Source organism: Ptychodera flava, chromosome 4 (genome assembly GCF_041260155.1).
Source record: "Ptychodera flava strain L36383 chromosome 4, AS_Pfla_20210202, whole genome shotgun sequence".
NCBI classification, from domain to species: domain Eukaryota; kingdom Metazoa; phylum Hemichordata; class Enteropneusta; family Ptychoderidae; genus Ptychodera; species Ptychodera flava.
Genome location: NC_091931.1, coordinates 49,118,873 through 49,137,736, shown reverse-complemented (window position 1 = coordinate 49,137,736; position 18,864 = coordinate 49,118,873). Strand labels below are relative to the sequence as shown.

Here is an 18,864-nt window from a genome sequence, read left to right as displayed (position 1 = left end):
TTATATTCGCGATGTTTTATTCGAAATTATTTATTTCTTCTAGGGCAAATGCACGTAATTCATGCTGTTGGAAATACTGGCCGCTCATAAACAAGACAATAAACTCGATATCTGTGCATCTTTACTTTTATTGTCAAAGTACCATCGACACCCAAAAACACCAAATGGTTCAGTCCTCGCGTGGGTTCAGTCCAGGTATTTGCAACGCCAGTCACCTAGGCGACGGTAATCCGCACCACTTATCACCATCGGGAAGGTACTCCTCCCCCTATACCACTGGCGATCCCACCCTCAAGGCACTGCGTCATTCGACCAAGCATTGTTATTGTAATTTCCTGCATAAAATTAACAGCGAGGTCAACCGGTCAAACTCTCTCGGCATTTTCTCTCATGGTCTATGAGAAGCTATGAATAATTTCCTTTAAATACAAAACTAGCTAAATCTGTGTTTTTATAGACTCTTGATTATTGACATTAACGTTCTTGATTAGACTAGGGCGATTACAAGTTCATGTGTGTGCAAGAAATTTGATTTTGGAACGTCACCAAAAATGTTGATTCTCTTTAAATTGTGGTATGTGAGGAAACTTTGAATATATTTTTTACAATTATACAAAACTAGCTATTAAAATCAGTGTTTTAACAAAGTTTGACAATTTATACGAGAATATTATATTTAAAGGAGCAGATCTGAAAAACCAATTTAACCCAGTGATTATTTGTAAAGTTAAAAAAGGATTCTTTGAAAGGTCAAAGGTCAAATGGGAAATTATAATTCAATTAAGATATTATTGATACGGACTGTGACATCTGGGGGATGGTCGCTATTTTTTGTGCATGAAAATTCAAGGGGTGGGTAGCTCTTTTTCTTGCAAACACTTTTGAAGGGCCTAATTTTTCAGCCCAGGGCCATAGGGTGCGAAGGTTTAATGAATCAAATCTGATGATTTTTTGAGGGGTCACATTTTACAATTGATGAATTGAGGGGGGGGGGGGTTAAATTTTAGAAATTTGATTTGGAGGGGGGGGTAGCTTACATTTTCATTTGTCCCTCAAATTCCTCCGACCCCCTCCCCGTAAAAACAAAATGCTCCCTTAGGTGGTTAAATCTCCGATATACATTGGATATTTACCCACGATTTGACAAAGTATCGTCTAGTATCAGAGTTAAAGTCCGAAATCGCCTTATTTATCGGGTTAATATTGGTGATTTTGAAGACTCGGCGTGCCGAGACACAGTGCAAGGAAATCTAGTATGATCGTCTGGTATCGATATTAGAGTCTCGGAATTGCCGATATTTATAGGGTAAATATCAGCTATTTCTCAGCGTGCCAAGAAACGATAGGCAAGAAGTCGTTCTAGGCTGAGGTGTAGTCCCGAAATTGCCCATATTTATCGGTTTATATCGGCGATTTTGCAGACCTTTGAAAGGTGCAGAACATAACTTAGTATCTTGACAGTTTTTAACATTTTAGGCCCTACCTCCGACTCGCCGGACTTTCTTTAGCCACTGTCTTCGAAGGAGCTGCTCTGTGGGAAAACGGTAAAAACTAACACCGTTTTTGTTCTTCCTTTAGTCGTTTTTATACCCAACTGCACTTAATTCATTTTTCATTCTACTGAGCATTAAAAAGTTGTAACATGCAGAACTGCACTAGACAGTCATAGACTCCGAGTCCAATGCTACGGTAAGCTGTCACACACGATAAAAATTACAAACGACCTCAAAAGAGGGCTAAAACTGCAGCAAGAGAAAAATAATACAGTAAAAAAATTAGGTCGACCAACGAGAGATAATCCTTGCTAAAACGCAGAGGATAAAAACTGCAACAAGTTAAAACAAATACAGCAAAATACTGACCGACCAGCGGGAAGTAAAACACTTGCAAAGCACAGAGAATAAAAACGCAGACGTTTCGGGTGCGACCCTTCGTCAGAGTCGCACTCGAAACGTCTGCGTTTTTATTCTCTGTGCTTTGCAAGTGTTTTATTTCCCGCTGGTCGATCAGTATTTTACTGCATTTGTTTAAACTTGCTGCAGTTTTTATCCTCTGTTTTTTTTACTGTCACACACGCTCATGTATCGCCGATGACGTCACGCACGCTCCTCCCATGAGCCCTTTCGCGCCCATGGGATTTCGAGTTTATTTTCGTAAATGTCGTCTACTTCAAAGTCTCCTTCGTCGCGCCGCAGTCGCTAGCGGGTGCAAACATGTGGCAAGTTTGAGCTGCATTTTATTCAAGGTGGATTTTACAAGGGATAAATGGTGACACTCCCAAGACTTAGGTTTCCCTTCAACAGCGCGGAGAATTTCCGACATCGGGGAGATTACACAGCACGGAGATAAATTTCCTTCAGCGCGGAGATTTTTACACAGTGCTGAGATATTGACACGGCGCGGAGAATTGTCGTTTTCGTCCACGGTACAAAAAACATTAAACAATCTCACTCTCTAGCAAAACCTTTTTAGCAATGATGATTGCCCGATATATTCTGCCCCGTTTCCATCAAACTAACGATAGAGGGCGCTGTGGGTCAAACTCTGGGTCAAACCTGGGGTCAAACTCACATGCAAGAAGTGTACCTTATCGAATATTAAATTTGTATAGGCCAGAAGGAATAAAAGCAATGTGCCTAATGATATAGTTGGCACGATGATAGCCCAGAACAGCTGAAAGATGACACATCACCTGGATGTGATTGGTCACGCTAAAAAAACGTTTTGACTTATTTTGATTTAAAGTCTGGTGCCGTTCTATTGATATATATAAAAAGAAGGATGTCGTGCATCTGCCTTCTGTTTTATTCACTGTGAACGTTTGAGGACTGGGGCCATTGTCATGACTTAGATTATCGAAATTTCGAATCGAAAATGTCAAAACAAGTGTTTTAGAATATGATATATCAAGAATCACGACATCAGAAGGAGTGGACGTAATTTGTCACGGATTTTTTTTTTACTAAATTCACTTTGGTTCAAGCAGTTCATCAATAGTTTGAAAAAACATTTACATTACCGTAGTTATGTAATCCAACAACATGTCGATGATACCCGTTTCTTTGATTGGTGCATCAACCTCGTCCCCAGATATATTTTCTGCCAAGTTTTGCTTTGCCCATTTCTCATTGTCCTTTTGAGGTAAAAATATTCTCATTGTGGAAGTCACTTTAAATGCATACCATTTATGATCATTAAACCTGACCATTTAGGCAGGTTACTATTTTACAGCTTTTCAAGGTTGTTTTTTTTAGCTTTCTACTTTAAGGCGTTAAAGCTTGAAGATATGAGCCTTAAAGGCTCCAATAATGCGTGGATTATTCTGACTGAATCAAATAGTGTTTCCATTGTTTCTAAAGCGATCAAAACACTCGAAATATCAACACGGCCTTATTCAGAGAAATACTCAAATGATATGACAAAATGATACGGAAAATGGTTGATTTACCATCATATTTCACTGTTCGACTCAGAAGCTGCAATAACAAATAAACTCCCCAAACGATACTTGAATAATAGTGGATGACTTGATGTGATACGAATATAAGGTTTTCGAACTTTCAGAATGTCCCACCAGTATTAGAAGATGATTGACGATATCAATATTATATCTTCACCATTATGTATTCCTTACTGCTATTCTTACCTCTTGACACTGTATGACACTTCTTCTAAGGTTATCAAGTGTTGAAAACAACGTCTTCAATGCGAAAGTTTCCACATCTTCACAGAGGTATTCAGTCAGTCTGATTGTTAGCTGGTCGACCTCTTGCAAGATTTCCTTTGACTTGTCACGTTTTTGCGAAGCGTTCTAGGCAAAGAGAACGGATACATTCATTATTTTTTTAAACTATAGTGTGTCACTTCGAAACAATCGTGCTTTAGGTCTAAAGGCCTGGAGCTGCATTGTTATATGTGGAGGTCAAATATCTTGCAAAGTTCTCAGATATGCTTTTAATTTTACCCATGAAATGAAACAGCTTTTTGTTACATTAAAAACGTTTACCTATGACAGAATAGGTTTACAATTTAAGAGTTTTCCCTTCATATTCAAGTTTCCGCCTTTAGAAAAGCTCAGTCATGTGGCACGCTATAAATAAAATGAAAAGCACGCAATGTCAGTCTTTAAACTTTAAAGACATTACATCAGTGGTCAATAATTCTTATACGTACACCCTTCAATGCGTGCATTTACACGAAATGATTATAGTTTGAATATAAAATCTTGACGATGAAGTTTTAAAGCTGCCATCTACTACAATCCGTGGCATTATTAAGCCAACCGAATTTGAATGTCGAAATCGAAGATGGAATTCTAAAATATCGTCAATGTATTTCTTGCTGTGATTGTCGTTTTTAGAGTTGGCATTTCCAACATCGGATTTTACATGTAACGCCGTGCATTACGCGGCCAGCTTATATTTGATGATGATATTAGAGAACGAAACGCGTATTAGCTCGAAATCCAGCACATATGCAATGTTCGCACGAAACAAGTGAGAAGATGTAAAGACCATCGCTTTGCAATATGCTAGGAATAAATCGAATATCGAAATTTGGTGTAGAACAGGAAGTTAATTCGTTTGTCAATGTTTCATTTGTAAAGGCGGAGTCTCCTTTTAAAAGAGCGCGATGCCGTGGTTGCGTTCACTGTGTAAGTGGATTGGAAACACGCGGGTACACGCTCCAGAAACTGCTACTTTTTAGTTTTTTTTCCCGGCCACAGCAGGGCAGAAAACTGCCAAGCAGTCAGCGCGAAGCTGCTGCCGATCGAACTCTGTGGTTATAATCAAATTCAAACGTGACTGGATGATGATTTTTAGGAAATTCGAGCGTTGGTGTTGGGGAATCAATGACCATTGGCGGTTTGAACGGACTGTCAATCAAACGCTAACCTTGTATAAACTCTGTTTGCAGGATTAGCAAAAGAAGCCAAAAGGTTGAGATCAGGTTGTGTAATTAATGGTATAGAAATAAAAACATCATACTGGCCAAGTGTTTGACTGGGAGGAGAACTCCACTAATGCGAGAACCTGGGATTGAAAATTGCGGCTTTAATGTTGACCTTGACCTGGCGTCGCAAGTCGGACGGCTATGCCAAACATAATAAGATTCACATTAAATGAAAGTTTCAGTCAGGCATATTTAATAACAAACGAGTTACTCTGCTTTGTTTCCGAAACAGACGGCATATGGTCACCATGCTCCCCCCCATCCCAATAGAGCTGTTATTGAGTTGCTTTTGCCAGAGTGTACAAATAAAAGTTTCGGGTACCTACTTTTCGGCTAGATGCGTTCCTTATTCAGAATAAAATAATTGATGGGGGTTTATAAACTAATTATAAATTAATTTGCAGTTCTCTACAGCTCGATATCTTTTCTTACTTTCTTTTTTCACTTTTCCCGGGATCAACTTGAAGAAGTGGCTTTATGTAACTATCATCGACTCACAGCCGTTCTAGCTGTCCTTGTGCCAGACTTTCAGATCAGCCTCAGGCTGAGTTAACAGCGGCTCAGCATAGACACTAACTTTGCAGTTTTATCAGAAAGTATCACAAGGGCAGGAAGGAGCACGCTTTTTACATGTAGACACCAGCTATTTAGGAAACCGTCGACAGTATAGGCGCAGATGGATGTTTTGTCTAAAATGTATCAGTCTCAGTGTCAGTGAGACGGGATTATCACTAAAAATGTAACATTGTCGGGTCCAAACCTATATCGAAAATCGCATATCCGAAATAAGGGACAGTGTATCAAATTGCAATATTCGATTTTGTTTCACGCATAAGACAGAACAAGAGCAACTACTTCATGCGCAATATTGCTAGTCAACACTCGTAAATATCAATTTAAAGCCGATTCCACACAAATGTTTTTCTCTTTTTTCAAAACTAGGACGATGCCTGGCCGCCAAATGTATTGCGCACCTCGCGCACTTTAAATTTTCGAATTTGTTCACAAAATTGCAGCGGTTAATGTAAAATTAGCTTGTAAACGTCATTTCCTTGGGTCTGAAATCTTTGAAAAAATGCAATTTAGACATAATTTATCATGTCTTTCTCTGATTTCCACATCGAAATATGGTTGGCCTAATAATGCCACGGATTTACTACTGCTTGTAATAGGTGATTCATTTTGTTTGTGACAAGAACCCCTTGTACTAGTAAACAACTTGAGGAGCTTACTTTGAGAAAATCGCTCATTTGCTCTTTGATATCTTCATCCGACTTTAATACCCTCTCCTGAATATTGTCAAGTCTTTCAGACAGGACATCTGCTGCACTTCTCAGCTCCGTCAGACAATATCTTCAAGAGAAGCAAAAGTGTACCTTGTGAAATTGCATACCATCAACCCGAAGAATTTTTTGATTAGAGAGTATTTACATTGGATTTTACAGTCTTACATACACAACAATGATTTTGATTAGTACATGCCTCATTTATCAAACATCACGCGGCCCATAGGAGTCATTGGTTACTTGTCGATGACGTAGTGTGCCACATAGCCATCATTCGACCGAAACTGATGTATGATAACTCTGATATCATGATCATATTTGTTATAGCTCCGACAAGGGTTTAAGTGGCCAAGGGCACGTGACCTTTTGCCCGACGTCAGAAGGGTAACTATTCTCCTGCCTCGATGACACGTAATCCTTAGTTTAGACTATCTTTATTACTTCTCTTTCTTACATAATTTTAATGTCAAATATTTTATTTTCTCTTCAAATGGCATAACAGTCAAACCGTTTTCGTCATTGAACAGCAAATGAATATGTTTCTATGACAGTATCCCTGGGATACCATTCACCGAATTATCCTTGAACTTGAAAATAACCTTTTAAAACCCCACAAGACTAACCTGTTTGCTTCGGAGACTGGTTTCAATTCTTTTATCAGTGCCTCAGAGTTATCCACACCAAAGGTGCGGACTAAATGATGCAATAGAGTAACTCTAGCTTGCTTGGCTTTGATATCCTTTAGTTCGTTTAGAAAAGATACCGCGAAACCACTTGCATTTCCAGCATAGCTACCCTGATGAAATGTTACACAAAATGTTATTCAAGACTATAAGAAAGCCTGTGCAAAACCATTGCTTCGTTGTTAGCACGTAATTATTGACAGTCCTCGACTCATTGGATGTTAAAATCCTTAACGTCGTCAACATCAGCCTGATTTGTTCATTGTGTAACTTCCAAATAAGTGACTCAAGAAGTTAATCACAGATTTCACTGGAACTTCTTGCCGTACATGCTAATGTGAAATGTGCCTTTTTCGGTTTGTGGAGTGTCCTTCCTTGGATATTCCCACAGTGAACATGTTATGACTGGCACAGCTTGTGTGTTTGGATACCATATTTTAAGAGTAAAAAATCTCATAATGTCATTTTTTAAAAAACGGCTTAATTCTCTAAATACAATAGTTTCTTATACAGGAAGAAAATGTTACTTACTGTATTCATGAAATTACCAATGGCAAGAATGAGGTTAAAAATATTCTGGAGGCCGATGCTCTCTAATACACCTACAGGAACAAGATTTGCAATTCCCGTTTTTTTCTTGGATTATAGTGTGTATGAAATGAATGTAGAAAACAATACGACAGGGGGGATATATTTAGACAGTTTGCAAATGATATCGTGTCCTAAGTTATGCTCATTTACTCTCTATAGTATCCAGCATTGATCAGGATGGAAAAATGATATACCTATGATATATACAACTGAAACCACTTTCTCGCAAACAAAAGGAATATATATCAATGAGTAAGCTTGGTCGCTAGAGTAAATGCCTTCATAAAGGTTCAAATTAAAGGACAAATAGACAGTTATACTCACTGTGACCCCCTTTGATCAAAGACTGCAGATTGGATTCAAGTGAACTCAACTTGCCATCAAACTCTGCCTTCATCAACATGCAGTCTAACCTCAGTTCATAACTGAAAATGAAATATTGTCAAGTTGTTACCGTGTCTAATATGTAAGTATTCAAAATCGATTTGACACATATGCAGTTTACTGTCATCGGCGGACGCTTTTACTTCAATTAATGGTAATGCTTAGGTGAAAAGCAAGACGACAATTATTGTTGAAAAAACTGATATTACTATGTAAAAATGAGAAATTGCCAGACTTACTTTTTCAGATCTAGGATTTCAAGCAAAAATCTTTCAGCATCTCCTAACATCTGTCTGTCTCCGGTGAAAGAATTAAGTTTTTCCTTCTAGAACGGCCAAATATGAAAGAAAAGAGAACCTATAATGTTTAATTTCTTCATTTTCCCCTGTTTCTACATGATGTCATTTGAACATGTGTTCCCCAGGGAAGTATCAGAATAAGGAACGATATGGCTCATGGTTGAAAGGTATTGAAGACGGAACATGTCTAACACTTGTAATACGACCTTAACTTCTGGTATCTGCCCAAAGCTCTTCGCTAACATCGTGTTCATTTAGTCAGGAACACGAATGGTTAGAATGGCCTTCTCATTTGATTCCATTTACCACCACCCAAGAACTTAAATCTATTTACTTGTATTGAAATTATCAAAGTAGAAATATCTATACCATACCTCCGATTTGAAAATCTTTGGTAGTAATTTCTGCAGGGCCATCAGCTTGTCAACCTCAAAGTCCTCAATTTCACCCTCCTGTATTTTATTGACGATCGTTTGACTTGACATATAGAGCCCTTTTAAACAAATGTTCACATTAAGTAACCATTTGTCACCCAATTGCAAGCTCATCTGTCAAAGAAACACTCTTTGTGGTTAGTACTTTGTTGTGAAGTGAAAATTATCAACACTGACAAAGAAATGTGCCTACTGTGGTAAATAAAACCTTGCGTATAATTCACTTAGTAGACAGTCGGTATCTGCGCAGATTATATCGTCTACGTTTTGCAGTAAAGGCATATGTTCTTAACACTTCGCTCTACACCTTGCAGGTACATGTGACAGTGAACTTGAAAGGAAGAAAAACTGCCAGAATGTGTACTTTGTAAGGACGATGAACACGATTGGAACTAATTTGAGATAATTGGATCTACATATTTTTCAAATTTCTCAAAAGTGTTAGGTGCTCTATAGCTGAACGTTGCAATATTACAAATTACTCATAAAAACAAGTATGTAACGTGAAAAGAAAAGCAGATGAGCTTACATTTGCAGATTAAACCGACATCACTTCACCATCCAACTATCCCACATTATGATTAGTTCCAATCGTGTTGATAGCATTTCCGTGTTTCGCGAGGTTGGACGGTCAAATAATTCTTTCATTTTTCTTATCGCTTATTGCATGCGCAGAGATTCTTTATTAGAATAATTGTTCCTTTCTAATAGAAAGCTGAAATAGTAAATTTCTTACTGGCTTTTCAACCTTTCCTGGGTTTGGTTTAGGCTTCCCACCGTCCGCATCCGTTGTGTCCCCAGCAGGACCGAATAGATCTTCAAGTTCGTCATAGTCTGGAAGCATGTTCCAGGAAGGACTTGCCTTTGATAGTTTTTGCCATATATTGTCATCTGTTTATAAAGAAACCGAAAACGGAGGCTGGCATTAAAAACACGTCAACTATAAGGTGAATATCGTAAAACATTAAAACGGGACATTATTTGTATACATGGGACAATTCAAATTAACGCACTAGCACACTTATAGATAATACTTTTAGAATTTGCGGTTTAACCTCACCTGTGCACTGAATTTTGTTTGGCAGTTTTTTGGCCCAATGAAGGGTTTTCAGTTTGAACCGAGGACGACGTCCCTCACCAGTTGATACCGAAGAGGGCGCCGTTCCATAGCCTGGTGGTGGTGGTGGTGGTGGTGGTGGTTGAGATAATGATGGCGGCGGCGGTGGCGGAGGCGGCGGTGGCGGAGGCGGCGGTGGCTTTGATTGAGTTGGTTTTTCTGGGTGTAATGGTGAATATTCTGATGAAACTGTCACAGAAGCCAACTTGTTTTTATTCAAGTTGATTCCTTTGCTTTCTCCCTCTTCAACTTTTACAAGTTCGTCGATCTGCTCTGCGTTTTCAAGGACAGTCGCACGGCGAAGGAATTTTTCAGTCGTCTGCCAGATTGTATCCGACACGGGGCTTTCAGGTTCAAGTTGCAGGAAATGCTGTAGAATCGACAACAGCGACATCCCTTGTGGAGAGTCACTCACCTAATATGGAAAAAACAAAAGGAATATTTTGTCGTCAAATAATTATTTCGAAGATACTTTTTTGTAATACGTAAATATAAAAACGTGTATCTGCGCAATAAAATAATTGACATCATCGGGCTTGGTTCCTTTTTTCATATTAACATATCAATCTACCAAAATAAATTACTGTAATTTTTCCATGTATTACAGTCACAAACTCTGAACATGATAGTTGGAATCGCTTAAGCAGTTCATGGCGGGGCTGTCATAACATGAGAGGGCAGGGAATTTGATCGGAAGGTCTCTATATTTTCAACTCACATGTGCAAATGTTGCCCAAATCAAAGGAATCCTCCATTTTGTTTTGGCTGCTTTTCATATAATGTCACTCAATGAAGTTATCGTTCTTGAAAAATAAACTGCTGCTTCAGACTTTAACTTTACATCGATGTCATCGGTTGGGACAATATCACGGTATTTCAAAGACTTTTAAAATTCCCCATCAGTATTTGTCCACCACCTGATCATAGGATAGTTACCATAGGCATCTATACAGGAGTACAGGAAAACCTTCTATCTGGCATATACTTAAATTGAGTCGATGACTGGTATGATTTACAGTAGTAAGCACAGTGCGCGAATATTTAAGCATGATGTACTCTCTCTCGGCCCACAATGGACGAAAGCAAACTTTGCTCGACAAAATGTACGAGGTGAAGCCGAGTACATTACGGAATGGAAAGTTTGCTCGAGTCCGTTCTGGGCTGGGAGTTGGGGAGGGGTACATTATTGCTATTATTTTATAGTTTTGGCAATGCCAGTGAATTTGTAGGCGTACAAAGCATCTTTGTTCACAAGACTGGATTATCGGATACTGAATACATCATCAGTAATAATCTGGATGATGACGTCACAAAATTCACTGTTATTGACAAAGCTGTAATATTATACAAAATACAAATGGGTAAAATGATCGTTTACCTTGTTGAAAACAGCATGGAAGACGTCAATAGGGCTGTTTATGTCAACTCCGTCATCACTATCATCATCCATGGCTTTACGTTCATTGAAAAAATCCAGTTGTATACTAAGTTCATAGCTCTCGGTGTGTCTAGAATTTGTCAACAAAATGCAAGTTCATAGACAAGTTTGAAGTACACTCTCACAACTACTACTACTATACTTCTAAAACCTACGTTTTTCGATAGGATTTCTTTCAGTAGTTCTGTCGTTCACAAACAATCATTTTCATCTCAAACAGCTTTAATAGCACGACTGCACTGATGACAACTTCCGAGGAATCGACGTGCAAGCGTTTGGTTTACATCCCTCGGTCGCATAAAGGATTACACAATGTTTATGCAGTGTAACCGTACAAAATAGTTTAAAAGTGTACTTACTGATTGTAACCTTCTATTACTCTAAGAGTGAAATCAAAGTATTACCATGTGCAAACTTTTCCGACCCAGGATTGTACCAAGATCTTCGATTTCGCTGCTCTTGCAGTTAATCCATCATATCTAGCTATTTCAGTCGAATGACAAGGGTTGTAATTCATTTGAAACTAACTTTATAGGTGGCAATTGTGACTTATTTCCGAAAGTCATTTGGCTAAAGCGATATTGAATAAACTCAGTTTACAACAACTTACCGTAGCGATCCCATGATATCCAATAATCCTAGTCCAATGAATTCATTCCGCAACCGACGTCTTTCCTTGGCATCATCGTTGGCATCCAACAAACTGTTAATGAATCCTATCAGTGTTGTCGTGTACATCAGATTTTCGGATGACTTGAGTTCATTGATGACAATGCTGAAACGGTATCTCTGATTTTTCCTTTTCTTTGTGAGGAGCGCATTGAAAAAGAAGCAAGTTATCAAAATGTGAGCTGAAAGTTGCGAGTGACTAGAATCATGCCTCAAGGCCAATAGACGGCACAATTCAACGGCGTATCGCTATGTGGCTCATCATTCGGATCCATTATATCAAATCACGAACAAAAATACTGATCTGTGCAGCTTTCTCCATTTCATCTATACATCACCGTAATAAGAAAAAACTACTAACCTTATTTTCCTCACATTCTTATCTAGAACAACTTTCAATGGCCAGAGCAAAACATTTTTATTGCAAAAATAATGATAGAAAGCTATGCAAATGAGAACTTTACATCTCCTTAGCATGCGCATGTTGTTTGCCAATCAATGTTATCAGGAACTTGCTAGCTTTACATTGGCAAAGTTATGCAAATTATATTTGTGTTATACTGACTAACTGACAAAGAAAGGAACAACATACATAATTAGTGAAGACATGAATAAATCTTAAGAGTAGATTCTTTAATGGCGATAACGTTAAAAATTTATTACAATTATGGTAGATCAGTATTTTGTTATTATGACATTTATGGTTGCTGTCATTTGTACTTCATTTATGAGTGATTTTCGTTACATTCATGGACAATATTAGCATTTTACTGCAATTATCGTTTTATTACATGTATGGAGATTATTACATTTGAAGTTACATATACTTAATACAGTAATCCTCTTAATACACAATAGGGCAGGAACACCCTTTTCACCTTCTCAGTTTATTGCATGATTTTTCCTAAATAAGCAATAATAAAGAAGCTTGCGTAATATCAGTAATTTATTTGATCAGAAACTAGAAAGTTTTTTCCCCATTCTGAGTTTGGTTGGTTATGCAGACAATTAATGAAAATATGTTTTTAAATTCTAATATTAATTTGACAATATATGATATAGTGGTAAACCTGGCCATATTGGCAGACATTGTAATATGGGTACAAAAAGAAATAATGGGAGTGTACGAAAGAAAACGCAAAATTCGCATATTCGACGGAATGATATTGAAGGCCACTCTGCTCTGATAAATGTCGCAAATGCCGGTGTTTAGCAAATATCCGGAGTGAAGATAAAAGAGAATGGTTTTATATGATTAATGTAAATATATTTACGTAATTGCAAAACACGCTCCTGGAGTTATTCCGTTGTGAAATTGGTTGGTGGTTGTAATATTTGAGTTAAAGGAATGTAATAATATTTGTACTTGGAACCATGAGATTACAAATGGTCATTCACCTGGTAGAGAGCATTGAAACAACCGTGAATTATTGATGTGATATGATGTTATGTAGAAAATTAAAACTTCGCTCTTCTTGAGTCTACTGTCCCAGTGCATGATTTCGAGTAGATTTAACGCACTGGTGCCCGGGGGAATTCTTAGGCACACTCAATGTACAAGGACGTGTGATAGTTCATGTCTTAGCCTTGACAAAGGCTGGGCGAAGTTGAAATCTAGCTTGTAAATTCTAGCGATAAGAATGTGTGCGTTTACTTAGAAAGGGAACGACATTAGGAGTGTTTCCTTTGCTTTCAGATAAGGCAACAATTCATATTTTGGATACCAAGAAAGATACATTTGGAAATAGCATGTCTCGTAATTCTAACGAGCAACTGCATCGGCGTAGGAACCGGGGGGCAGGGGGGGGGGCGGTCGCCCCCCTAATGCTGAAGTTGGGGGGGGGGGGCAAAGGTATACTTTTGCCCCCCCCCCAACTTTTACAAATACACATTGACTACGGCTAGCTGTCCCAACTATTGCTGAGTGCTATGTAGGGAGTTAAACAAACAACTGGAGTTAAGGCGCCGTTAAATAAATTCTTTGTTTGCCGTCCGCGTGCGGGTTTTTTTTTGGGTAAATCTGAAAAACAAACACAGACCGTATGATCGAAAATACGGCGGGATGTGCCGTTCCTTTGTTCGCGATGTCGCAGTAAGTTACTTTAATGTCGCAAAAATGCAAATGTCGTACGATCGTTTCCATACTAATCAGATTACCTATCTTAAAGGGGTACATCAAGCGTTGTACGTAAAGTGTATATGTGCACCTCCTGTTGTAGCGGACTGCAGTGTACCGTAAGTGAAGATCAATCGACCGTTTCACAAGTTGATTTCTCCCTCAAAATTTTCAAATCGGCGGAAGTGCGTAAAATCTTTTTGGTCTCCATACAAGACGGATCGAAAACAATTCTTGACTGGTTTAGCTTCGAATAAGGAACGGAACGGAACTGAATTTCCATCAGCTTTTCCACGATCCGCGATTGATCATGATGTTGGATCTGCACCGTGGCAAGCAGGTACCGCCGATGAAATGTTCGTTGTTGAATGCTCGAAATAGTTCGTACGCGGTGGAAGTTGCCCTTACTTTGAACATTTTTTTCTGCTAAAAAACGATTTGGACATTTTATAAGTCCGGATTAGAATTCAGTTTTCAAAATAGCAATGGCCATTCGGCATTGCTGTCTTGACAAGCAGAATATTTAACATTTTAGTATGCAATAGCGTCAGTATTCTGTCATTAATATGCAAAAATGACTATTAGTCCGCATTTTCGGCAAGAACGATGATATCAAAACCTGCTAGTGTTATAATGAATACAAAAACTGACACAAATTCCTATGAATTTATGGGTCAGACTACAACTGAGCTGCAACAACGACCGCGCATGAAAAAATTTGTCCGAATTTCAGGCAGCGGTGTCTGAAGTCGCGCGTGCAGCTATATTTAGTAACATATCTAACATTGCGATCAGCGCTATTGGAATTCGGCTAAAAAATAGTTGATACAAAAAATTCGGAATAAATAGCCTTTTAAGTTACAGCTAATGGAGCATTTAACTCAACAGAAACAGTGATCAGGACTAGTATTTATTTGACACTTAAAAAGGAGGATTTGTACTCGAGGCTGTTATGATTTGTTCAGCTACCCACTCTTCTTAATGTAAAAATTGTAATTTTATGGAATGGTTAGTAGTTTCACCTTTTACCAAGATGTTTAGCATTTGTTTCCTGAGTGACAACTACATACTTTGTTATACTCAGTAACTTTTGCAGTTTTATATTTGGAATTTTCAGGTTTTGCAAGAACACCTTTTTGTTCTAAGCTTACCCCAACATGTTGAAATACATAGTGTACAGTTGTCAAAACAACTGTTACTACTCGTTTTTCTCCTATTATCTTATTACCTCATCTTGGCCTGCTTTAACTCATGGACTCGTCTTAGCTTGCTGAGAGGTGCTGGTAATCTTCGATCGACTACACGAGATGTTCAGAGTTCGTTGGTACTATATAGACTTTATTTCTCGGTAGACAAGCTTGACAGCTGCCATTGCCCAAGATACGCTTCTCCAATTGTCTGTCCTCCTGCCCTGTCTGTTGTATTTTTCTCTCTTGTCCTTTGTATTCCCTTTCCCGTATTATTTTACAATGGGATTTTAAACGTTATGTTTAAGGCTTGGTTTGGATCATATGATAGATATGAATTAAAGATGGAAATATACGTCCAATCGTAAACATCAATACAGATCTCGATCTTAAATGTACATGTCATAATTAATATACAAATGTCACTTAGACACGTTGCAAAATTGAAGCCATTGCGTAAACGGTGAAGTTCTTATGTTCCTTCATAAAGTGTTGATTCAAATATATTTTGTTTTCTTCAAAACTTCGTAAACATCATCGTAATACATAATTTGCATCTTTTACATTTGTCGCAAATATGCTTTTTATTCATTATTGAGATCTTGTTATTTTAGTTTTACTCTTGCCTATGACTACCTAGTGCATAAACCTCCGTCAGAGACAAACTATAGATCTGCGTAACACATCCAGTTGATTACTATCACACTGTACATGTGGTACACTAGGGCCTATGTACTGGTATAGTGTTTATTGCCATTGTTTATTATGGAATTTTTGTTCAGACTCACAGTCACCTAACTCTAAGTATGCTTGTTGTACTTATACAAATATAACCTTTGTTTCCAAGCATTGCTTTCAACGTGCTTCATGAAAATTAACTTCTTGAGTCACTTAATTGGAAGTTACACAATGAACAAATCAGGCTGATGTTGATGACGTTGAAGATTTTAACATCCAATGAGTCGAGGACTGTCAATAATTACGTGCTAACAACGAAGCAATGGTTTTGCACAGGCTTTCTTATAGTCTTGAATAACATTTTGTGTAACATTTCATCAGGGTAGCTATGCTGGAAATGCAAGTGGTTTCGCGGTATCTTTTCTAAACGAACTAAAGGATATCAAAGCCAAGCAAGCTAGGGTTACTCTATTGCATCATTTAGTCCGCACCTTTGGTGTGGATAACTCTGAGGCACTGATAAAAGAATTGGAACCAGTCTCCGAAGCGAACAGGTTAGTCTTGGTGGGGTTTTAAAAGGTTATTTTCAAGTTCAAGGATAATTCGGTGAATGGTATCCCAGGGATACTGTCATAGAAATATATTCATTTGCTGTTCAATGACGAAAACGGTTTGACTGTCATGCCATTTGAAGAGAAAATAAAATATTTGACATTAAAATTATGTAAGAAAGAGAAGTAATAAAGATAGTCTAAACTAAGGATTACGTGTCATCGAGGCAGGAGAATATTTACCCTTCTGACGTCGGGCAAAAGGTCACGTGCCCTTGGCCACTTAAACCCTTGTCGGAGCTATAAAAAATGTGATCATGATATCAGAGTTATCATACATCTGTTTCGAGATCTTGTTATTTTAGTTTTACTCTTGCCTATGACTACCTAGTGCATAAACCTCCGTCAGAGACAAACTATAGATCTGCGTAACACATCCAGTTGATTACTATCACACTGTACATGTGGTACACTAGGGCCTATGTACTGGTATAGTGTTTATTGCCATTGTTTATTATGGAATTTTTGTTCAGACTCACAGTCACCTAACTCTAAGTATGCTTGTTGTACTTATACAAATATAACCTTTGTTTCCAAGCATTGCTTTCAACGTGCTTAATGAAGAGCATAAGAAGCACTGCATTGTTAAATGTAACAGATGATTTTTCATACTTGTGACCCATAAACCGATGGGAAAGTTAAAGTTTATGCGATTGATCTAGTGTTTGTTTGTTTTTTGTTTTTGTTTTGCTGGCTAGCTTGTAGGTTTTTCAAAAATCCAAGGACAGCAAACAAACAATTTTCTTTACACGTCCTAATACATAAAAGCACAAATATTGAGACATTGCCGTATGTGAAAGTAATGGTGCTTTCAGTACATTTTTACTATTTAGATTGGTTTTGGCCTGTTTTAATTATTTTAATTTATTCGTCTATGATTTAATATTTTAATTTATTCATATATGCAAATTTTAGATCGTAATTCATTCATCACAAGAATATAGGTTACCTTTGCCCCCCCCCCCCCGCCCAACCGTGAAGTGCTTCCTACGCCCCTGCAACTGTGTATGACATCACAACTTCACATTCTTGGCTCCACCTACACTGAAAGATCCGTCGCTCGAAAGCACTCTAAACTCTCCTCAAGAAGGGGGAGCGTAGAGAGCGCCCTCGAGCGACGGATCTTTCAGTCTAGGCTGCATCTTGCAATTGCCCATTACGTTTAAGCTTTTCTCTCACTCTTTCCCAGTAATTGATGTTAATTGTCAGCGCGTTTCCCTTTATTTCTACAGTATGTCCCTCTGAACATACGAGCCATGTGTTGACTATTTATGCATTAACATGGCCATCAATGATTGAATAGAACAATTTAAAAGACAATCATTCCTGATAATGCATGTTTGACCTTTGATCTTTCTTTTATTTGTCCACTGAATAATGAGAAATGGTGTTTTTCAAGCGTATAACGCATTTCACAGGAAGGGTCAAGGATCAATCTTGTTCCCTCGCTGCAATAAATTGCAGTTCTTTACGGGCTTATAAAACTCTGATTTATTTTGTATGCTTTATATTACTGCATTGCAAGTAGTTAGCAAACATTAATCTGATTACCCTGTAGAATTCCAATGCATCTATAGCCATGCCACAACCATCGATAGAGTACACCGACAGGGCTGATAAGATTTCAAACACCATTTTCTTTGTTGGCACATCAAAAGAATCCAACGCTGAAAATAAAGTGAAGTAGGAATGAGCAATATTATAATTTTGTGAACTTTATAACAAAATCCTTTAATGTGAGCGTTAGTGTGAACATTTCTTGAGTAGAATGTGACAGGAATACATCAAATTACGTAATTAGTATTTACTAGTAATGTGCACCTTTTGCAGAAGCCTTCTTCATACATTTTACCAAGACAGTGGAGTGAGGACTCTACTGCAGATGATTTTACACTTATGCATCATAAATTATTGTTCAAAAGTCCTACGTTAGTTTAGGCTTTGCTAATTTTAAACAAGATTAATCAGGTGTACAAGATGTTTATCTTAATGGCGGACTATTTCAAGCTAGACTTTGCCCATACTCAACAATGTTACAATCAATATAATTCCAGGGGCTCAGGTTGCTCCATAGAGCTTTATAGACCCCATTTGAATAAAAGAACCTGTTGTTGGATGTTGCCAAATAGAAGGCTGGGCCCAGTGTCCTTAAAGTGTACCGAATATGGTTTGGTGATCAAGTGGGACAATCTAATGAATTGGTGGAAACGAATATGTGTACGTAAAATACCAAGTGCACCTCAAATACGTTATTCAATGCCGTGTCGTGTATGGGGCACAGGCCATTCAAGAGAACATTGTCGATACACTGCTCTGTATTGGGGCCAACGCATGTACTGCCACACAATCTAGTGTACCTGTTGACAAGGCGACTGGTGAGCATCTGCGGTATTATCGCTACACATTCCTACATTACAT

The 18,864-nt window shown here is 38.1% G+C and overlaps 1 protein-coding gene across 1 annotated transcript in view; it reads right to left on the bottom strand.

Moving 5' to 3' along the window:
• LOC139132055 (inverted formin-2-like) overlaps window positions 1-18,864 on the bottom strand; it is a 32,467-nt gene that overhangs the window by 6,478 nt on the left and 7,125 nt on the right. The window contains exons 3-15 of the mRNA XM_070698443.1: window positions 17,998-18,113; window positions 11,796-11,989; window positions 11,126-11,255; window positions 9,691-10,162; window positions 9,367-9,521; window positions 8,571-8,744; window positions 8,137-8,222; window positions 7,838-7,938; window positions 7,454-7,524; window positions 6,863-7,035; window positions 6,186-6,306; window positions 3,647-3,811; window positions 3,020-3,133 (exon numbers count right to left, since the gene is read on the bottom strand). Coding sequence (XP_070554544.1) covers window positions 3,020-3,133; window positions 3,647-3,811; window positions 6,186-6,306; window positions 6,863-7,035; window positions 7,454-7,524; window positions 7,838-7,938; window positions 8,137-8,222; window positions 8,571-8,744; window positions 9,367-9,521; window positions 9,691-10,162; window positions 11,126-11,255; window positions 11,796-11,989; window positions 17,998-18,113 — 2,072 coding nt within the window. The remainder of the gene's footprint in view (window positions 1-3,019; window positions 3,134-3,646; window positions 3,812-6,185; window positions 6,307-6,862; window positions 7,036-7,453; window positions 7,525-7,837; window positions 7,939-8,136; window positions 8,223-8,570; window positions 8,745-9,366; window positions 9,522-9,690; window positions 10,163-11,125; window positions 11,256-11,795; window positions 11,990-17,997; window positions 18,114-18,864) is intronic.